Source organism: Theobroma cacao, chromosome 6 (genome assembly GCF_053813885.1).
Source record: "Theobroma cacao isolate CCN51 chromosome 6, ASM5381388v1, whole genome shotgun sequence".
NCBI lineage: Eukaryota > Viridiplantae > Streptophyta > Magnoliopsida > Malvales > Malvaceae > Theobroma > Theobroma cacao.
The window spans coordinates 749,335-768,432 of NC_142644.1; the positions used below are offsets into that span (position 1 = coordinate 749,335).

The following is a 19,098-nucleotide window of genomic DNA, read 5'->3' on the forward strand; positions in this document are numbered from 1 at the left end:
CCTAAGGGTGTTCTTCAACGATCATTCTCCCGACTGATCCATCGGAACTTAGTGAATCCTGCACGGTTGAAAATCAAAATAAAAAAAATTGGTTAATCAGAAATATCATGTTTACGCTATGATGATTGAGAAATGTCAAATTGAAAACTAGAATTACTACTCACGTCTCGCAATTGGTGTTGATGGAGACAGGGAAACCAACGTTGATGTTGCAAGCTTAAGGAATATTGCTCAAGAACTTGTCCTGAACTCCCAGTGACTTGGCGGCAGCCTTCAAGTATCTGCAGATGGCCTTCTTATCATCGACGGATTTTACAGTTTGAGCAAGCTGCTGCAGCCCGGTGCAGCATTCAGCGGAGGGCTTTGTAGCCTTGCCAGTTGCAAAGCCAACGCATTGAGCTGCCTTGGCATCCACAGTATTACATGGAACAGCTGCCTCCCCATGGTTGGCAAGGAAGAAGAGGAATGAGAGAAGAAGGAGCATGGAAAAGAACAGGTTCTTCATGATTGGTTTTCTGTGAACTTTGCTCAGTTAATGATGTTGAAAGCACTTGAGTTGATGGATTTAAATAGGGAAGAGCTATGTCATTTTCATGCTTTGGGGAGCGAGAGGTTTGTGTTTCCCAATGAGATTGATCAAAGTCAGATCAATCTATGACAGAAAACATGTGTCATGTCATGCAAGTACTTTTACAAATATCAGCACCCATGCCTGATCCTAAAGGGCGCACAAAACGGAGCATCAAGCCTTGAATTCTGTCGTGAGTCTAACTACGGGAACAGGAGAATCGTGCCTTGAGAAGTAGGAAAAATAAATTGACCTTGGCTTCATCAATCTCATTGGGAAACACAAAACTCTCGTCCCCCAAAGCATGAAAATGACATAGCTCTTCCCTATTTAAATCCATCAACCCCAACCCAATTTCCATCAACTCTAAGTGCTTTCAACATCATTAACCAAGCAAAGTTGACAGAAAACCAACCATGAAGAACCTATTGTTTTCCATGCTCCTACTCTCATTCCTCTTCTTCCTTGCCAACCAAGGGGAGGCAGCTGTTCCATGTAATACTGTGGATGCCAAGGCAGCTGCATGCGTTGGCTTTGCAACTGGCAAGGCTACAAAGCCCTCCGCTGAATGCTGCACTGGGCTGCAGCAGCTTGCTCAAACTGTGAAATCCGTTGATGATAAGAAGGCCATCTGCAGATGCTTGAAGGCTGCCGCCAAGTCACTGGGAATTCAGGACAAGTTCTTGAGCAAGATTCCTCAAGCTTGCAACATCAACGTTGGTTTCCCTGTCTCCATCAACACCAATTGCGAGACGTGAGTAAAAATTCTAGTTTTCAATTTAACATTTCTCAATCATCATAGCACAAACATAATATCTCTGATTAACCATTTTTGTCATTTTGATTTTCCACCTTGCAGGATTCACTAAGGTTGTGATGGATTAGTCGGGACAATGCTCCTTGAAGAACGCCCTTAGACAGTTCGTAGCTGGTTAGAGTTTGACTATTGGCTCAAATAAAACGGTTAAAATTGTTAAGACAAAGGTTCTGTCGGTCTTTACAGACCCAGACTTTGACTTAACCATGTATCCACAAGTTGGTTACTTGGTTTAAGTGGAATCAGAATCATTTCACTTCTTGCATTTTGCCATACACCAATTCATCTTCATTTCTTGCACTTTGCAGAGCTGCTCATGGTTACTAGTAACATTTATCTTTTGATTATGAAAAATTCAATAATCACATTTTTTACAATTACGTTCCTTAAAATCACATTATATTATAAAATACTAAACATCATCTTAATTTTTACTTAAATTAAATTTTCTTGATATGATATCCATGAGCTAATCTTATAAAAAGTAATATTTGTAATAAAACAGAGATAACTCTTGTAGTAATTATTCTACTCTAAGTAACAAATGAAGATAGGTTTTGTTTCCTATGAACTAATTAAGAAACAATAATAAGCTAAAGACTCTTGGTGACTAAATAAAGAGAGCAACCCGAATTGCTGCTAAATCCTACTAACTCCTGCATGAAACATAACCTCTTCCCCATGTGCATCTGCCACATGCAGTCATGCAAAGTGTTACGGTTCATATATATATATTTATAATGCATCGTCTGTTTTGGTCTATTAAATTTCATGATTTTGTCTTATAAAAGAGACCGTTCAAATTTTTAGGATCATGATATCCTTCCCGCTAACCTCAGAGTTGACTCTGATATCAAATATTACGATTTATATCAACTTGTAAAGTATTATTTGTTTTGACTCATTAAATTTTATGATTTAATCTAACAAAAGATACCTCACAGACTAAAAACGATGTAAACCTCTCCACGGCCAACTTATACCATTTTCCCCTCAAGACCATAACTCCAAAAACAACCTACATAATCCCAAAATCAGCAGCCTCAACCTTTCTGTTTAGCACCCAAAACTCAGTATTGCAATCTGTAGCAACCCTCCAGCATAAAATCCTGAAGCCAAAATCTGTTAGCTAACAAAGGAGGTAAGGGGCAAGGGGCTGCTCATTTATCTCTTCTACATCAGCAACTTTTGAAAGTTTCTACGAAACTGAAGACGTGAAGATTAGGCAGCTAATTAAGTAGCCTTGAACTCATCCCCACCAACAAATATTATTAATATAAGTAGAGTTCATACCTGTAGCTGTAAGCTAAGTTGCTGTCTAGAAACTGTAAATTACAGCACATTACTCTTTAACAACTAACAACCTAATGAAATATTCCAGATGAATACACCTGTTGGTTTTCAGTTCCTTGCGAGAGGTCTTTACTTGGATGCTGTGGGATTGAAGGATTGTCTTCTTTTCGAGCTGAAACATAGGGGGAATAAGTTTGTTGTACTCGTTTTCTGGATTCGATTTCATGCGGTTCTGCCAAAATTGATTGAAAAACATGCATGATAGGAAGACAGATTCACAGACGATGCAGTCCAAGGTTAGCATGGGGGGTTAATCCCTCTTCAAGTCTCAACAGCAAAAGCAACAAAATGTGGAAAAGAGCTCATCATTTGGAGACTTAGAGAGAAGCTCAAGCAATAACATCTTCCTCTATGGCTTTAATTCTAGCACTTGGTTTAGCTTTGTGCTCTGACATCCATCCCACAGCAAATCCAGAGTTAGTCGAGGACGGTTATCTGATGGAATGCTACAAACCATGAAAGCATGGTTTATCCATCTTTTAAACCTTTGGAACTTAATATTAGAAGTTTCAGAAAAGTTATCACATGCATTACAACAGGCATGGCATATTGATGAACTGATATACTCACAAGATATATGACAACTGATGAATCAACTTGTCAACTCATATACCAAGTTGGTAGAAAAAGACGAGTGACATGAGACGTATCAATTATAAAATTTTTTTAATCTTTAAGAATTTGTTTATATTTTTGATCAAAATTTAAAAAATTATTTAAATATAATAGAAAATGAATAAATAGGAGTAGCACAGGATCTTAGAAGGAGAAATCAAATGGAAAGGGCATAAAACAAATTGCCCACAATTAAAAATTTCCTTTCCTGAATTATAACTAAAACACCAAAATTTAATACAACTCTGACAATATCTTTCAAATTAAAAGGAAAAAGAATATCCCAGTTACAACAAACAAGCATAAATACAAAAAAACAGAAAGAGCCTTTTAATTTATGGTTCATCTGAGCTAGAACCTCCAACCTCATCGTCTGATGCTCTAACTTCACCTGCCATCTCAGTAGTGGGGAGCTGGTTGCCTGCCTCACCAACGAGCTCATTCTCACTGAAGAGATCTGTTTTAACAGGTACACTTTTTTGCTGCTGGAACAACATAACATTTGCGATGGCTTTAAGAGCAGCATCAGCCTGATTATTATCAGCCACAGCATCCTTGTCTATTCCATGCACGGTGGGTTCCTCTAAAGAGGCATCGGCTTCTTGTCTAGGAGGAGCAACAAAGAAGGGTATTCTACCTCTCTGCCAGTCATGAAGAATCATCTTCGCTCCAGTCATCAAATCAGGTTCACCACCCTAGACATAAAGGCCATTTAGAAGAACACACTCGCTTAAATGTTATAACTTAAATTTTGACTCTCTTTGTATAATACAGTTAAAAACTAAATGAGGCTTGAAACCAAAGTTAACACATACCTTCAAAAGTTTACCGGTTGATTGGCATAGCTGGACTAAGAAGTCATTTTCATCAACCCTGAAAACAGCAGTACAATAAATATAGTTAATAAATTGCAACTCTCTCATTCTTATATATGCTTATATGATTTAAGAGTAGTAAATGGGCACAACACCAAATGCAAATGGCACAAGGGTGACCATGTTCCTGTTAAAAGGCATGAACACGCATCCCAGATAAAAGGAAGAAAAGGAGAATGGAAAAGCACATAGTTAACTAGTAACAATTCTTTATTTCTTTTTGCTAGATGTGATTAAAATACTACATTAAAATATAATAGAAACAAGCAAGAAAAGGAGCAATTTTAAGAATCTATGAAATTCTTTGCATAGATTAGTTATAAGACTCTTCAATAATGGTAAATGATTAAGAACACAAAAGGGTAAACAAACCAGCTAACTAAAATACATACATATCAAGATCTTTTCTCACACCTATATAACATCAAGTAAGCTTTTATAAAAAGACAAAAAGGTATTGAGGTGTCGGATAAATGCTCCTCTGTCTAATAAATAAAGCCTGACCATAAGCTGCAACTCTAATAATTGAAAAGGCAAGGACTTGGAAATCACACTCACCAACAACAATCAATCAAACATCAACATGCTCCCAAATTCAATTTAGAGTCCAAAACATGATGACAAAATGCAAATTATAGCCATAAAGCAGCTCACCAGTCCTTTATCTTGTATGCTCTTTCCAAGTGCTCCTTCTTCACACGCTTTAAAACTTCTCCAATATGTTCAGCAGCATCCTCTAAGTTTGTGACACGTACCTAGAAAAATCAAGAGTTCAATATTATGATTAGACTAAAAAATCAAGTAATAAAAACATTAAAAATTATGATTAGATTAAAGGCTGTAACATAAAATAAGTTTCAAGACTTTTGGTATGCAGGCGAAACCAACAATAATAATGGATAATGCCATTGGCTCACTCATCTATTAATAACAATGAACAAGTAAAATAAACATTAAAATTTAGAATAAAAACATTTAGATGAACCTGAGCCTAAGGTCAACAGTGAGTAAATTCATTTTCACCATGAATATCACATGGGACAAACCACAGTGAATCCAGTGTAAGTAAATAACACACCAGAACACATTGAATCTTGATAGAGGACAAAAAATTACATAAAGAACATACCACCCCCTTCAGCACAATATCCGTTTCTGTGTCACTGTTCTGATAAACAACCCCGGGGCAGTCAATTAAGAAAATCCTTTTAGTGAGTGTTATATACTGCCACACCTTAGTCTCCCCTGGGATCGGAGCAACCTTGCAAACCTTTTCAAAATAGAAGTAAACAAATTCAAAAGCAAAAAAAGTACTGAACGTATATGAATCAATTACATGAATATAGTAATTACATTACACACACATTACACCATCCTTCTATAAGAGTACCAAAAAAAAAAAAAAAACACATATGCCTTCAAAAGTAAAGTTCTCTAAGTACAAACAAAAAAAAAATGATTAATCACAGTTAAGAAAGGGGCATTGACGATAAGATGTCAGGTACATTTCTAAAAATATATTAAAGACCCTAAAGTTAAGCGTATGAATAAGAACACATGGATACAGATTAATAATACCTAAATACTGGATTACAAAACCATGGAGTACAAGTGCATCAAATAAAAGAAGCAAAAAGGTGAACAAAAACATTACATTTTTTGTGCGGAGTGTGTTTATAACTGAAGACTTGCCAACATTAGGATACCCAATAAATCCAACAGAAATTGCTTGCTTGTCACTTTTTAAGCGGGCAAATTGTCTCAGTACTGATAAAAGAGAACCCTACATTCGATGGAAATAAACTTTGTTAAAAATTCCAGAAGAAAAAAATCTAAACATAAATAATACTAGTAATCAACCAAAAAATACAAAAAAAAAGCTTTGAATGCATATCCGTAGCTCTTCAAAACTTAAAGTACAGTAAGGTTTTTCTCAAAGTGTCTTTCCAACACCAAAAACAATATCATTAGATTTGTAAGAGGTCAGGGAGGTAAGAGAATTTTATGTTCTGATTAAAAAATAAGACATTCTAATGTAAGAAATGCCAGGCACAAGTTGGAGGGGTAGGTGAATGCTACATATAACAGCATAGTTACAATAAACATGTAAATATGGGAACCAAAGGATTGTGGCAGTCAGAAGGGATGAAGGGATAATCACTTTTTTCATTTGACATTCTAAATCCAACAACAATATGAAATGAATTAGAGGTACCTTGCCAAAAGACTTGTTAATGCTTGCATGGAATGCTAGAGTTGGATATTCCTTGGATAAAACTCTAAGCCACACTTTTGTAGCCCAAGCAGGAACTAGATCACACTGAAAATAGAAATTAAGTATTTACTAGCAGTTTTGAAGAAAACATCATGAGTAAAAAACAATAACAACAGTCTTAGAAAAATTTTCAACATTAAAATGCAACCAACCTTGTTTAACAGAAGAATCATGTGTTTATGCTTGCAATGCTCTTTCAAATGCCTCTCTAAATGATGACATCTTGTACCTTGTGGGTCCCTAGCATCCAAAACCTGTAATGCAGGAGATTATTAAGAAAATATGACATGGAATTTCTTGTTTCTTTTTCTATTGTTTCCTCTTCAAGTAGGAGGCAAGCAAATAAAGAGACACTGACCTGGACAACAACATCGGATGAATCTATTACTTTGTAGAGTTCACCCCATATACGTTTACTTTGACCCTTCTCAAACATAGTATGTCGAACCAGTTCACGGAATCCATCTGCCTCACCTGCTTCTGCAGAAGTAGAGGCACCATACTTCTGCTCGAAGACATCTGCAGAGTTAATACAACTTGTGAAACACAAATATAAACTTCAATTTTCGTTGTTCCAAGAGAAGCTGGAGAAGAACCTCCCCCCACACCCCCAAGTAAAAATAATAATAACAATAATAATATTACCTTGAGAACCATCTGCTTTCTTAACTAAAGACTCGTAATCTGCAGCTAGGAGCTTTGGACGCTTCCTCTTTGTCTTCGGTCCAAATGCATCCTCAAAAGGCTGTGTGTCCAGAAGATGAGCTCTGGCTTGCTTCATAGATTTACATTCAATCAACAAACATAGTAGAATTAGAAATATGCCTGGAACTCAAAAAGGAAAAGAAATTCCAGAAAGATTCACTTTCAAAGAATTCATTACCTTTGAATGGTCCTTTAAGAGAGACAAGGGCAATTTCTTCTCCTTCAAAATGACATTGTAATTGCTTGACATCCGGCTTTGAAGCTCTTCCCGGAAAAATTCTAGCTCTTTCTGATTCACTACTCGGGTGTTCCCTGTGAAAAGAAAGGAATACTGACACTAAGTCGCTCACTTCAATTCAACATTAAAGAACAGACAACAAACAAAACTCGGGCCAATCAATTAATGAAGTAAAACTTCACCAAGGCTCTTTCACTATAATTGGTTTTAATTATTAAAAAAATATTTTCTTTTACATCCAACTACTAGAAAACAAATAAAAGAACAATTAAGAAAGGTAGCAATCAAATGGAGTCCAAATTAAATTAAAAAATGATCTTTATAAGCTTACCGAACCAGCGGCGGTCGGGCTGGATACGGGTGTTGGGCAATTCTTTAGACTGAAACTCATGGCTCAAAATTTTCCCTTTACTGTCACGTTTGGGCCGCGTGTTGTACATCTTAAGGCGGCGGACGGTGGCGGCGCTTCTAGAATCTTTGTTCTTGCCATCGCTTCGGTTCACGTCTAGGGAGTGCTTCGGTTTACCCGATACGTTCACTTTCTTCTCCTTGTTCTTCTTGGCCATTGTTCTTCTGGTTTTATTGAAATAAAAAAAATTCCTCGGAAAACAAAACAAAAACAGCAAAACAAACAAAGCAACCCAAAACCGACAAGAGTGCTGGCGACGGTGGCGTATGGCGGTAGTGGTGAGGAACGAAGATGAAAGACGAAGAGCAAACGGCTGGTTAAAGAGAATGTGTTGAGGAAAATGATGGAAAATTAGGGTTTTTGTATCATTAAGTAGTGAGATAAAAACGACGTAGTTTTTGAAAAAAGAAAAAATTAAAAATGGACATTAGGGAAGGGGAATTGGGCTATGCCTGTTGTAGGCCCAATCCTTCGACCGATCGAACCGAGAATCGAAATCCTTTCCGGTTCAACCTTCGGTTCGATTTTTCATCCGAAAGGATAAACCAAACAGGGCTTGCCTAACCCAAGGCGAGGAGGACAAGGCATACCGATGTGGAAGCGGCCCATATCCAAGGCTGTTTCCCCACAGACCCTCCAACAGTGTCCCGTAACTCTAATCCTACAGCCACCACCAAACCCAAAGCCGCCACGGAAGAATTACAAGACTCCCAAGGCGCGGAGGACGGTAATGGAGGCAGCTGGCTTTGATTCTGATGGCAGAGAATTCAAGAACGCACAGGAAATGTGGAGGGAACAAATTGGAGAAGCAGATGAAGGAGAAAACCATAAGAAGACTCAGTGGTACAGTGAAGGCGTTGCCTACTGGGAAGTAAGTCTTTCTTAACTCTGGTTCTTACATTTGTATGTGGGTACCATTACCGAACTCATAATATAGTTATTGGTTTCTTTGGTTGTGCTAAGAGAAGGGTGTGGAGGCATCGGTAGATGGGGTATTGGGTGGATTTGGGCAAGTAAATGAGGCAGATATTAAGGGTAGTGAGGTTTTTCTCAATACCCTTTTGCATGAAAGATTCGATGGCGGTGGAAGAAATCAGCATCTTGTTGCTCTTGGTACTTCTCTTTCTCTCTCTGTGTGCTTAACTTTATATTGTTTTTATGAAGTTATATACCCATATATGTTCTGTTGAGGTAGTTTGGTTTATGTTATTATTATTATTTTTTTACACTAAGAATCAACCTTAGGTTATTATGCGCCATTAAATGTGGAAGTGCAAAGTTGGTAATGGGATCCTACTTCGTTAGAATGAGCATTGGTGGAAAACCTAATTAACTCTAAATTAAACAAAAAAACATAGTGGTGGCAGCAGATAGGGATGGTGTGATGGATGAAATTTTGAGTTAAATATCTGCAATTAGGGCCTGAAACTGGAAACCAAGATGGCTTGATAACACAACCATGAAAAGTTTTTGTCCCATAATCCCACCCCATGAAAGAAAATAAATAAATAAAGAAATGAAAGGCATGGAAATTTGCATGAATATGCATTTTCTGAATTATTTTGCATGATCTCTTCACCAAAAATCAGTCTCAGTTGTGCAAGAAGCATGTCATGCATTAGAGGTGTTGCTTTGATTTAGAATGCCAGCGTTATAGGTGTTGCTCTTATTTAGAATGCCATAATGCAATTGAGAATTGGGTTTACTACATGCTATTTTGCTTAATAAAAAACCATCTTTAAGCAATATTCTTTTTTAAATTTGGGAAGAAGCTTGCTGGGAGTTCTCTCTCTGTCCCTTAAGGGTTGTGTGCTCGTGGGGGGTGGGGGTTGGGGCACCCCTGGACCCAATTTGAGACTGTTGTGAGTACTCAGAATAAAGGAAAGAAATTTCTGTGTTTAAGATTGAAAAATCACTTTCACATTACATCAGCAGCGAAGATGCTTTATCTTGCTAATATTCTGGAACTTGTTATCCTTTGAAAGGCAAAAATTAGATATGTCTTCAGTATGTTTTATTACTAGGAGATTGATTCTTCGACATGAGTAGGATCTATAATTGCCTATATATGAAGTTGGTCTTAATACTTGTGAGTTGGTGGACTATACTGGGGCAATTAACTGAAATCTTGCGAAGGGGAATTGTAGGGGAAATTATTTAGGAAACTAAGCAGTTGGAGTTTGGCTTTAATGTAAAGATATTTAGGTAACTAAGCAGTAATGGTTTGGCTTTAATATGAAGATAATTAAGTGATTTCCACAAGTTTTATTATAAGTAATATGATATAAGATGCACTTAAGCACTTGGCTTTATGATTTGTGCATGTATCCCCTGCTAAAAGAGCTGGGTTTAATTACCCTCCCCTAATAAAATAAAATAAAACATGATAATTGATGGTTGTGCCCTCAAACTTTTGCCTTCATATGGTTTATGTTGGTGGAATTAAAACAAACTCTTTTGATGATCTTAGTGCAGAAGAATCTGGTACATTTTAGGGCTTAGCATACTAAATTAAACTATGTCATAATTCTCAAAACACTGCATTGCTGACCTTATTTCAAGTCCATACATTTAAGCACTAGAAATACCTGCAAATGGTTCTAAAGCATACTTAAAATATTGCTGCAGTACTGATCTGTTTGGTATTTCATTTTTCTTGATGTTTTTAATTCTAATTGAAAATCATAAATCTAGTTGACATTCTGAGCTCTTAGTTTCTATGTTAATTTAACATACTGCAGATTGTGGTTCTGGCATAGGGAGAATAACCAAGAATCTTCTCATAAGATATTTTAACGAGGTAAGGTCATTTTTCTCTTTCTATTAGTTTATTTTCAATATTCCTGACATTTACCATCTTTGCAGTTAATTGATAACATGGTTCATAGTGCATAATTTTTACTACCTAAAGAATTTCTCTGTTGTATTTGAATGAAAAGCAAAATTGGGCAGTGCCTTTTAAAAAATTCATGCAGGACATAAGGAGGGTACCCATTAATTTCAAGGTACCTAAACCCTAACCCTATAAAAAATCAAATACCTGAACCCTATTAATTACCTGAATAATTTTGAAAGTTAATACCCTAACCCTAACCTCAACCCTAATACATTCCCACTACCTTAGAGTTACCCTAACCCGTTTAAAAACCCGATTAGATAAAAAATTTATTAAAATGTTTTTCATAAGTACACAATTACCCAAACCCGAACCTGTATCCATATACAATAATATTTCTCCTAAATATTTCATATAATTAACTACTAATAAAATTAATAAAAACACAAATAATAAAATTTAAATTTAAATAATCAAAAACTATAAAGTGTGTTTATAAATGAACATAATATATAATATAAATCAATATTATTTTATTATTTAGTAATTATTAACTTATATAATAGTAATTATATTCTTTATAAATGAACATAATATATAATATAAATTATATGTATTAAAAGACATTACAAGTTATATACTATAAAGTGTGTATATATATATATTATAATTAATAATTTTATAAGTTATAATTTTTATAATGTTAACACAAAATAAAAAGTAAATATATTTATATTTAAAGTATATATATATTTAAATTATATATATATTAAAAGTATTTTAGTGTATATATATAATAGTAATTATATTTTTTATAAATGAACTCAATATATATTAAAAGACATTACAAGTTAATTAATAATTATAATTTCATTAATTAATTTAATTAATTATATGAGTTTGTCCTTAATTATAAGAAATTAAAAAAAAATAGCTAAGTTTCAAAACTATTCTAATCTTACAACTTCTTTTTAGATAATTAAGTTTATATATTATAAGTTTATATAAATAAAGGTATATATATTATAATTAATAATTTTATAAGTTATAATTTTTGTAATATTAACACAAAATAGAAAGTAAATATGATTATATTTAAAGTGTGTATATATATACACACACTATAAGTGTTTTATTATATGTATAATAATAATTATATTTTTTATAAATGAACTCAATATATGTAAAGTAAATATATTAAAAGACATTATAAGGTAATTAATAATCATAGTTTTATGAATTAATTTAATTAACTATATGAGTTTGTCCTTAACTATATGAAATTAAAAAAAATAACTAGGTCTCAAAACTATTCTAATCTCACAACTTCTCTTAAGCTTTGTGTATTATAAGTTTATATAAACAAAGGTGTATATATTATAATTAATAATTTTATAAGTTATAATTTTTGTAATGTTAATATAAAGTAGAAAGTAAATATATTTATATTTAAAGTATATATATACTAAAAGTATTAGTATATATATAATACAGTAATTATATTGTTTATAAATGAACCCAATATATATAATGTATATATTAAAAAACATTTCAAGTTAATTAATAATCATAGTTTAATGATTAATTTAATTAACTATATGAGTTTGTCTTTAATTATATAAAATTAAAAAAAATTGTTAGATTCCAAAACTATTCTAATCTTAAAGACTCTCTTTAAGTATATATATATATATATATAAGTTATAATTTTTGTAATGTTAACACAAAGTAAAAAGTAAATATATTTATATTTGAAGTTTATATATAATAGTAATTATATTCCTTTGTAATATGATATGATATTCATATTATTTAAACATAATTAATAATCTACTAATTTTTTAATTTAAATATATTATTATCATCACATTAATAATTTGAGTAACCATACTTTTTAGTATATTTGTCAACTTTTAATAAATATATTAATGTTGATTATTTTTAATTTAATCATTTAAATAACAATAAAATATATATAAACAGGTATTGAGATCGAGTTTGAGGTGGGTACCCGTGTAACCTGAATATTAACATAATCGGGTTCAAGTAGCGAGTACCTAAGGGGTGCTACCTGAAGGTTTCTGAATGAAACCTTCTAATGACTTTCAAAAAAAAAAAAAAAGAAAAGAAATCACTATTCGAACCCGTCCTAAACTTGATTATAGGGTATACTAATCCGGTATAACCGGGTTGGATACTCGTGGGTACCCTATAATAGGGTACGCATTGCCATCGCTACACATTAATATGTAATTCCAATACAGTGAACATGATGTGGAACATGGTGGACTTTTTCTTTTTCCTCTCTTTTTCTTTCATCGAATGATATGAATCAGTGTTATAGTATTAGTTGGAGCTACTATCTTAACAAAGCTGCATAGTACTTTGTGATAGCTATGCTTTTTGACCCCTCTTCCCTTTACCATTCTCTAGGTTGATCTACTTGAGCCAGTTTCACATTTCTTAGATGCTGCCCGTGAAAGTTTGTCTCAGGAATATTTTGTATCCTCTGATGCGCACAAAGCAACTAATTTCTACTGTGTCTCCCTTCAGGTAATGTACTTCAAGACTACATTCATGCATAGATACATGCTTCTTGATGTCTCGAAGTATTCATAACTATGGTTAAGTCCATGTAAGCTATGTATTTCCAACTTTTCACTTTTCCCTGTATTGCGGATGTAGCCATGTAATTTACACCTCAAGCAGGCATGTTGTTTGAGTACAATCCTGGGAAAACTTACAAAATTTAAGGTAAACATGTTAAATATGGGTTTGCATCTGGAACTCACATTTGAATCTGGGCAACATAGTCTGTACTCTGTAGGCGGCTGGATTCAAGTAAATTTTTGCAAACAATTATTTACTCTTTTGTGTGTGTTGTGGGGGGGGAAGAGGGGACAGCATATGGGCTAGTGAATGAGCCCTTTAAGTTGGTGATATATGTGCTTGTCTTCTTCTGATGCTTCTGGCTGTTAAATTTTACTTTATAAAACAGAAATTTGACGACCATTTTTTTATTGTCTTTTGCTTTTTCAGGAGTTCACCCCTGATGCTGGAAGGTACAATGTTATTTGGATTCAGTGGTGCATTGGTCATCTCACAGATGATGACTTTGTCTCATTTTTTAAGAGAGCAAAGGTGAATAAATCTTCTTCTTGAGACAGAACTTACTTTTTATTTGACATGTTGTGCTGTGTGGAAGTGCATTGAAAGATCAAAATTATGTATTGAAATTTTCTTGCCTGCTGTCTACTATACATTCGAAGTGCCTTGTTCTGATTTTTGAATTATGAACTGTCAGATCATTGTAATGGTATCTCAAATTTTCCTTTTCCAAATTTACTGCTTCTAGCTTTATCTCTTGTAACTTCTCTTAAACCTTCTCACAGCTATAGGAATTAAGGTTGTCTAGAGAACATAACATAGCAAATACCAGAAGGATGATATAGTCAAACTCTTTTTTCTTTTTGCCCTTTCTTTTTTTATTTTAATTTTTTTGTGCAATGTGTCATGTTGTTCATTTTATTCTTCTTCCTGCTAGGTAATTAGCGGATTTGATGGGTTAGTTTGGAGTGTTTGGGCCCATCCCTAGCACCACGGAAACAAGGCTTGATAATACTTTATAATTCATACAGCTATTTTGCTATCATCTGTTTTCTCACCTTACAAAAGCTTGTGACCAAAATTTTGTTGTGCCTTGTGCATTGAAATAAGTTTTAAGAAATGATGGTAGTTTGACTTTTGTCCTTTAAGTTTGTAAATGGTGGGAAATAAAATTAAATCTAGAAAGTGCCATATTCATTTCATGCCACCTTGAGTCCCTACTCTCCTGCTTCCCTTGCTGCAACCTTTTTATTTTTTCCAGGTGCTGTTAAGCATAACCTTTTACACTGCCTTCAATGTATTTTCATCAAAATTAAGCAAAATATATTAATAATAAAAAGCTCCAACAGGGAAAGTCTTGGGCATGTGTATGTGTATGTAATTTGGAGGCCTGATCTCTAAGTTGTGTCCTGGAAAGACCCATGTTGAAAATTATTATTCTTGCATATATGATTTAAAAGATTCTAATTTGCATTTTAATTTGATATTAATTTGTTGATTCCAGGTAGGCCTTAAACCTGGTGGATTCTTTGTCCTGAAAGAGAACATTGCTAGAAACGGTATTGTCTTTATGACTCTTTGATTTTTCTAAGCATGTTTGTTTGCCCTCCCTCCCTCTCTCCCTCCCCTTTTTAAGAAGTGCTCAAGTTTTGTTTAATGCATTCCTCAAACTTTCTTATGTTTTGGTATTCTGTGGTAAATTTTCATGAAGTTGCTTTTTTTTTTTTTGGAAATGCCGCATGTCATCTCACGTATGAGAAGGCATAAAGTTGCTTTTTTGAGCTGATATTACTTTTTAACTTTGTCTTATTATGTAATTATCTGGCCTCTACAACTTTGAAGTAACATAATAGTTAATAATAATAGATGTTCAATTAAAAGATCAATGGATAAAGGAATTTTTAAGCTCCATTTTCTCGTTCCATTGCTTGATACTAAGGGAAGCAGCAAGTTTTTGTTTTATGCATTCTGCAAACTTTCTTATTTTTTGGTATCCTGCTGAAAAATTTTCATAAAGTTGCTTTCTAGAGCTGATATTACTGTTTAACTTTGTTTTATCATGTATTCATCTGCCTGCTACTGCTTTGAAGTATACTAGTTAATGTTTTAAATGTTTAATTAAGGATAAATGAATAAAGGAATATTTAAGCTCCGTTGTCTTGTTTCATTGCTTGATACCAAGGGAAACAGCAAAAGTGTTGAAACTTATAATTCGCAGGTTCAGGGATGAGTGTCATCTACTCAAATGGGTATGGGGTATAATTTTAGCTACCAATTTGGGACACCTTTTGGTAACACTGCCTATGTACAACTTTCTTCAGTGAAAATTCATGAAGGAAAGATGACCTAGTGATGTAGTGCGGAAGTAGAAACAATAACAAGAAACCAAAACAGTGAACAAAACCAGAACAAAGGTTAACATTGATGTAAAATCGAAGTAGGAACAAGTTACAAGCCATTAAGGCCAATTGTCGAGCATCTTAAGGTTAAATAAACAAGTCACTCTCATCTCATCTGTAATAGATTGATTCAAACCAGCTAGATAACATGAAGTCAACTGCTCATTAGACTCTTTCAACCCAACCCTAGGGAAAGGTCGTTGAAACCTGAAGTGTACTCCTCAATGGACATACTATTTTGCTTGAGTGAATGAAATATCTCATTCAACTCCATTTAATCAGCTGGCAGAAATTGCCTCATCATCTTCATTTTCATGTGTTCCCAAGTGTTGATTTTTGGCTTGCCTTGATGTGCTTGCTGCTCTTCAACTCTCTTCCACCATTGAAGTGCAGTCCCTTCAACTTAAGCTTCACAAACAGTACCTTTCTTTGTTCTGCTATTGGTTTCTACTAAAAATAATTTTACAAACTAGCTTTCTGATCTAAATAATCTTTTGCATGCATCTTTTTCCGGAAGTCATCTACCTTAATTCTAACTCCACCATTTAAGTCTAGGCATGTAACAATCAGCCTTCCAATCTACCACAAACAGCATTATTTGCTGGTTGAGCATTATGAAAAGGGTTTTCAGCCTCTCCATTTTCAATTTCGTCCTCAAGACCACCTTCCGGTCAACTGAAAGTGTCAGGATTGCCTTGCGGATTCTCCATACGGGCTCCCATTGGTTCCTGTCACTTTAAAGCTTGCTCAGCCTGCAACAAATCTTCCATCATACCCTTCAACTCAGCCAATTCTGTTTGCTGGTCTTGATTTCTTTTCCACGTCTGCTAACAAGTCCTCTACCATGATTAGCCATGGTTTATAACTAAACTCCTAGTTCAACTTTAAGATCTTTTCATCTGATACCACTTTGATGTAGTATGAAAGTAGAAACAACAAAAACAAAAGAAAAACAATGAAGAAAACCAGAACAAATGCTAAAATTGATCTTAAGATTAAAGTAGGAAAAGTTACAGCCGTCTAAAGTTACAGCAGCTTTTAATTGTAGCCCTTTGATACAAACAACCCCATCTAATCCTAGCCATTCAAACTAATTAAAAATGATCACATGCTAATCATGACACATGACTAGATAGAAAGCATAATTACTAACTTTTAACTAAAGTAAAACATAATAAGATAACCAATTGGAGAAAAATTTAAGAATGCTCTTGCATAACCTAGCCCAACAATTAAACTTGCCTAAAGCTTGACTTATAATTTGCTTGCATTTAACTCACAAAATACTTGGATTCAATCAGTTTATTGTTGAGTTATTCTTGAGCTCAAGTGACTAATGGAGTCTAGTTCAAGTGTTTATATTACTCAGTCAAAATGGTTCAAGAGTGTAATCAACTTTTAATTTTTTGATATATTTTAAAATTTCATGTATGTAATACTCATATAAAACTAAATAATATAAAGCTTAATCAAGCCAGCTTGGAGGTCTCAGACATATGTGCCCTCCAAAAAAATGTTCAAGTTGAGCTTCAGGTCTTAGTTTTGTAATTGAGTCGTGTCATGTTCAAGCTTGTCATTTTGTCAACTTGATTTGGGTCAGTTATGCACCTGGACTTTGACCAACTCAAACTGACTAAAAAGGTTGCTGAATTGAAAGTTGAGACAGGGACAATTCAAAAACAAAGTAATCTGGAATTCTAAATATCCAAACTTAACAACCTAAACACCTTTAAATGACAAGTGGGCAGTTATACCCCTTTTGCAGTACTTGCATAATTTCACTTGACTTGGCTTGCATGTGGAGAACTTGTCAGTGGAATTGTTCAGTGGCAAAATGAGTTTCACTGAGCTATCACTTGATTGCAGGATTTGTTTTGGATAAAGAAGACCGAAGCATCACCAGATCTGATTTATACTTCAAGGACCTATTTCGTCGGTGTGGATTGCACCTGTATAAAATAAAGGTACATTCTATTGCATATTACCCACTTACTAAGCTGTTGATTATGCTTTTTTAAACTGAATAATCTGTTAGTTTTCTCGTAAATGCTTTTGACAATTGTTGTTTCATGAGGCCTAATCCTAACTATATTTTGACATTGAAAGAATATACAATACATAAAGCTACACGGGTCTGCTGTGGCAGCTTAATGGTGCTCAAAGTTCTTAATCAGTCTCAACTTTCATTTTTTTGATTCTGAAAAATGAAACCCCCCTCACTGGCTAAAATAAAGTGGGAATCAATTCAGTATGGTACAATTTATAGATATGATACATTTATGCCACCAATGATACTTCGCTGCAGAGTTACCTATATCATGTATTCTTTTTATCTGTCCTATTATCAATCACTTTTACAGAGAAATTATGGTCTTGAAGTCAAAACTGGATACTGGAATAATTAAAGTTATAATTAACCTCAAAATTGTGTGCTGGGTTGTGGCGGTAAAGGGGTCAACCTGATGTAAGTTATACAACTTGGACTTACACCATAAAAGTCAACCAAATGCCAACAAAGATTAGTCGCCAACCCATACAGTTGTGTCTGTTACACATAACCTTTGACTTGCAACATAACAATCCCAAGATGACACATTGAAAACTGATAAGTTTATATAGATCATGCACTAATAGCCTCATATGTTGCCATTGTCTTAACAACTAAGTCTCTAAGCAAACATTCGAAAATTTAGATCTTGAAACTTTAAAATACAAGGTCTAGCTAAAAGTCTAATGGTAGGTGCAGGCTTTATAGGATGAGAGAGGGCTTCTCCTACTGTGAAGCCCTCGTTCCATTGACTTTCAGATGTGCCCGAAAAACATAACAATAGTGAGAGGCGTTGTGTGATCTATATTGTTTGGTAAGTTTTAGATATCATATCATCTTTTGTATCCTTATATTCTTATTTGATGTTGCTGAGTTGAATCGATAAGGGTGTGATTTCTAGTTGCATGTTCAAAGTTCCCATTAGAAATAGGGGCAGGTTTGGTTTGCAATCCCCCTACTTCATTTTAGGGTTTTCAACTATCATAATGTATCCTTTTGTTATTTATTTGTTTGTTGTTTTGAAAACAGGACCAGAAAGGACTCCCTGAGGAATTGTTTGCTGTAAAGATGTATGCTTTAACAACTGAAGGGCCAAATAAGGTTCTCAAGACAAGATCCAAGGCGCAAGCCAACAGACCTGGCATCATCAAATGATTTGTTGCCTCTTAACTTCTTGCATTGTTGTAGGAGTACTCAAACTTTTCTGGTGTGGGATGTGATTTTATCTTCCTATGTAATTTATTAGTGTATTACCTCAAATTGTTTTTACTTTACAAGCTCCTTGTGGACAAATTTTGTTCTTTTTCGTTTGAAGCTGTGTATTTATCCCTGGTATACCTTTGAAGCTGTGTAT

General features: G+C 34.3%; 3 protein-coding genes and 1 pseudogene across 6 annotated transcripts; 2 read left to right on the top strand and 2 right to left on the bottom strand.

Annotated features, from left to right (window-relative positions):
• Positions 1–160: 160 nt before the first annotated feature.
• Positions 161–547, bottom strand: LOC18595116 (non-specific lipid-transfer protein C, cotyledon-specific isoform pseudogene; annotated as a pseudogene).
• A 383-nt stretch (positions 548–930) lies between these two features.
• On the top strand, positions 931–1,650 carry LOC18595117 (non-specific lipid-transfer protein C, cotyledon-specific isoform-like). Its single transcript, XM_007022937.3, has 2 exons — positions 931–1,322; positions 1,428–1,650. The coding sequence occupies exons 1-2, from the start codon at positions 985–987 to the stop codon at positions 1,435–1,437; spliced, it is 348 nt and encodes a 115-aa protein (XP_007022999.1). The 5' UTR covers positions 931–984; the 3' UTR covers positions 1,438–1,650.
• Positions 1,651–3,515: 1,865 nt separating this feature from the next.
• On the bottom strand, positions 3,516–8,202 carry ATNUG2 (GTP-binding family protein). Its single transcript, XM_018122937.2, has 11 exons — positions 7,778–8,202; positions 7,387–7,520; positions 7,149–7,278; positions 6,862–7,022; positions 6,656–6,757; positions 6,444–6,548; positions 5,883–6,011; positions 5,358–5,498; positions 4,883–4,983; positions 4,169–4,226; positions 3,516–4,048 (listed from the first exon to the last, which is right to left on the bottom strand). The coding sequence occupies exons 1-11, from the start codon at positions 8,010–8,012 to the stop codon at positions 3,689–3,691; spliced, it is 1,656 nt and encodes a 551-aa protein (XP_017978426.1). The 5' UTR covers positions 8,013–8,202; the 3' UTR covers positions 3,516–3,688.
• Positions 8,203–8,414: 212 nt separating this feature from the next.
• On the top strand, positions 8,415–19,089 carry LOC18595119 (alpha amino-terminal protein methyltransferase). Of its 4 annotated transcripts, XM_007022942.3 has the most exons (8): positions 8,417–8,726; positions 8,824–8,968; positions 10,597–10,655; positions 13,125–13,244; positions 13,731–13,832; positions 14,803–14,857; positions 17,564–17,661; positions 18,774–19,089. In XM_007022942.3, exons 1-8 carry the CDS (start codon positions 8,448–8,450, stop codon positions 18,897–18,899), a joined length of 984 nt encoding a protein of 327 aa, XP_007023004.3. In that variant the 5' UTR covers positions 8,417–8,447; the 3' UTR covers positions 18,900–19,089. The 4 variants fall into 4 exon arrangements, with proteins under 4 accessions (XP_088663335.1, XP_017978430.2, XP_088663334.1 ...); XM_088807209.1 differs by lacking the exon at positions 14,803–14,857 and having other exon boundaries at positions 8,415–8,726; XM_088807208.1 differs by lacking the exon at positions 13,125–13,244 and having other exon boundaries at positions 8,416–8,726.
• Positions 19,090–19,098: the final 9 nt, after the last annotated feature.

What these genes read in the sequence shown, in the direction of transcription:
- LOC18595117 (XM_007022937.3), top strand. Translation starts at nt 985, where the DNA reads ATGAAGAACCTATTGTTTTCCATGCTCCTACTCTCATTCCTCTTCTTC.
- ATNUG2 (XM_018122937.2), bottom strand. Translation starts at nt 8,012, where the DNA reads ATGGCCAAGAAGAACAAGGAGAAGAAAGTGAACGTATCGGGTAAACCG. An exon ending in TTAACAAGTCTTTTGGCAAG is followed by an intron (nt 6,012 to 6,443) that starts GTACCTCTAATT and finishes CATCGAATGTAG; the next exon opens with GGTTCTCTTTTATCAGTACT. An exon ending in ACACACTCCGCACAAAAAAT is followed by an intron (nt 5,499 to 5,882) that starts GTAATGTTTTTG and finishes TATTTTGAAAAG; the next exon opens with GTTTGCAAGGTTGCTCCGAT.
- LOC18595119 (XM_007022942.3), top strand. Translation starts at nt 8,448, where the DNA reads ATGTGGAAGCGGCCCATATCCAAGGCTGTTTCCCCACAGACCCTCCAA. An exon ending in TCATAAGATATTTTAACGAG is followed by an intron (nt 10,656 to 13,124) that starts GTAAGGTCATTT and finishes ACCATTCTCTAG; the next exon opens with GTTGATCTACTTGAGCCAGT. An exon ending in TGCACCTGTATAAAATAAAG is followed by an intron (nt 17,662 to 18,773) that starts GTACATTCTATT and finishes TTTTGAAAACAG; the next exon opens with GACCAGAAAGGACTCCCTGA.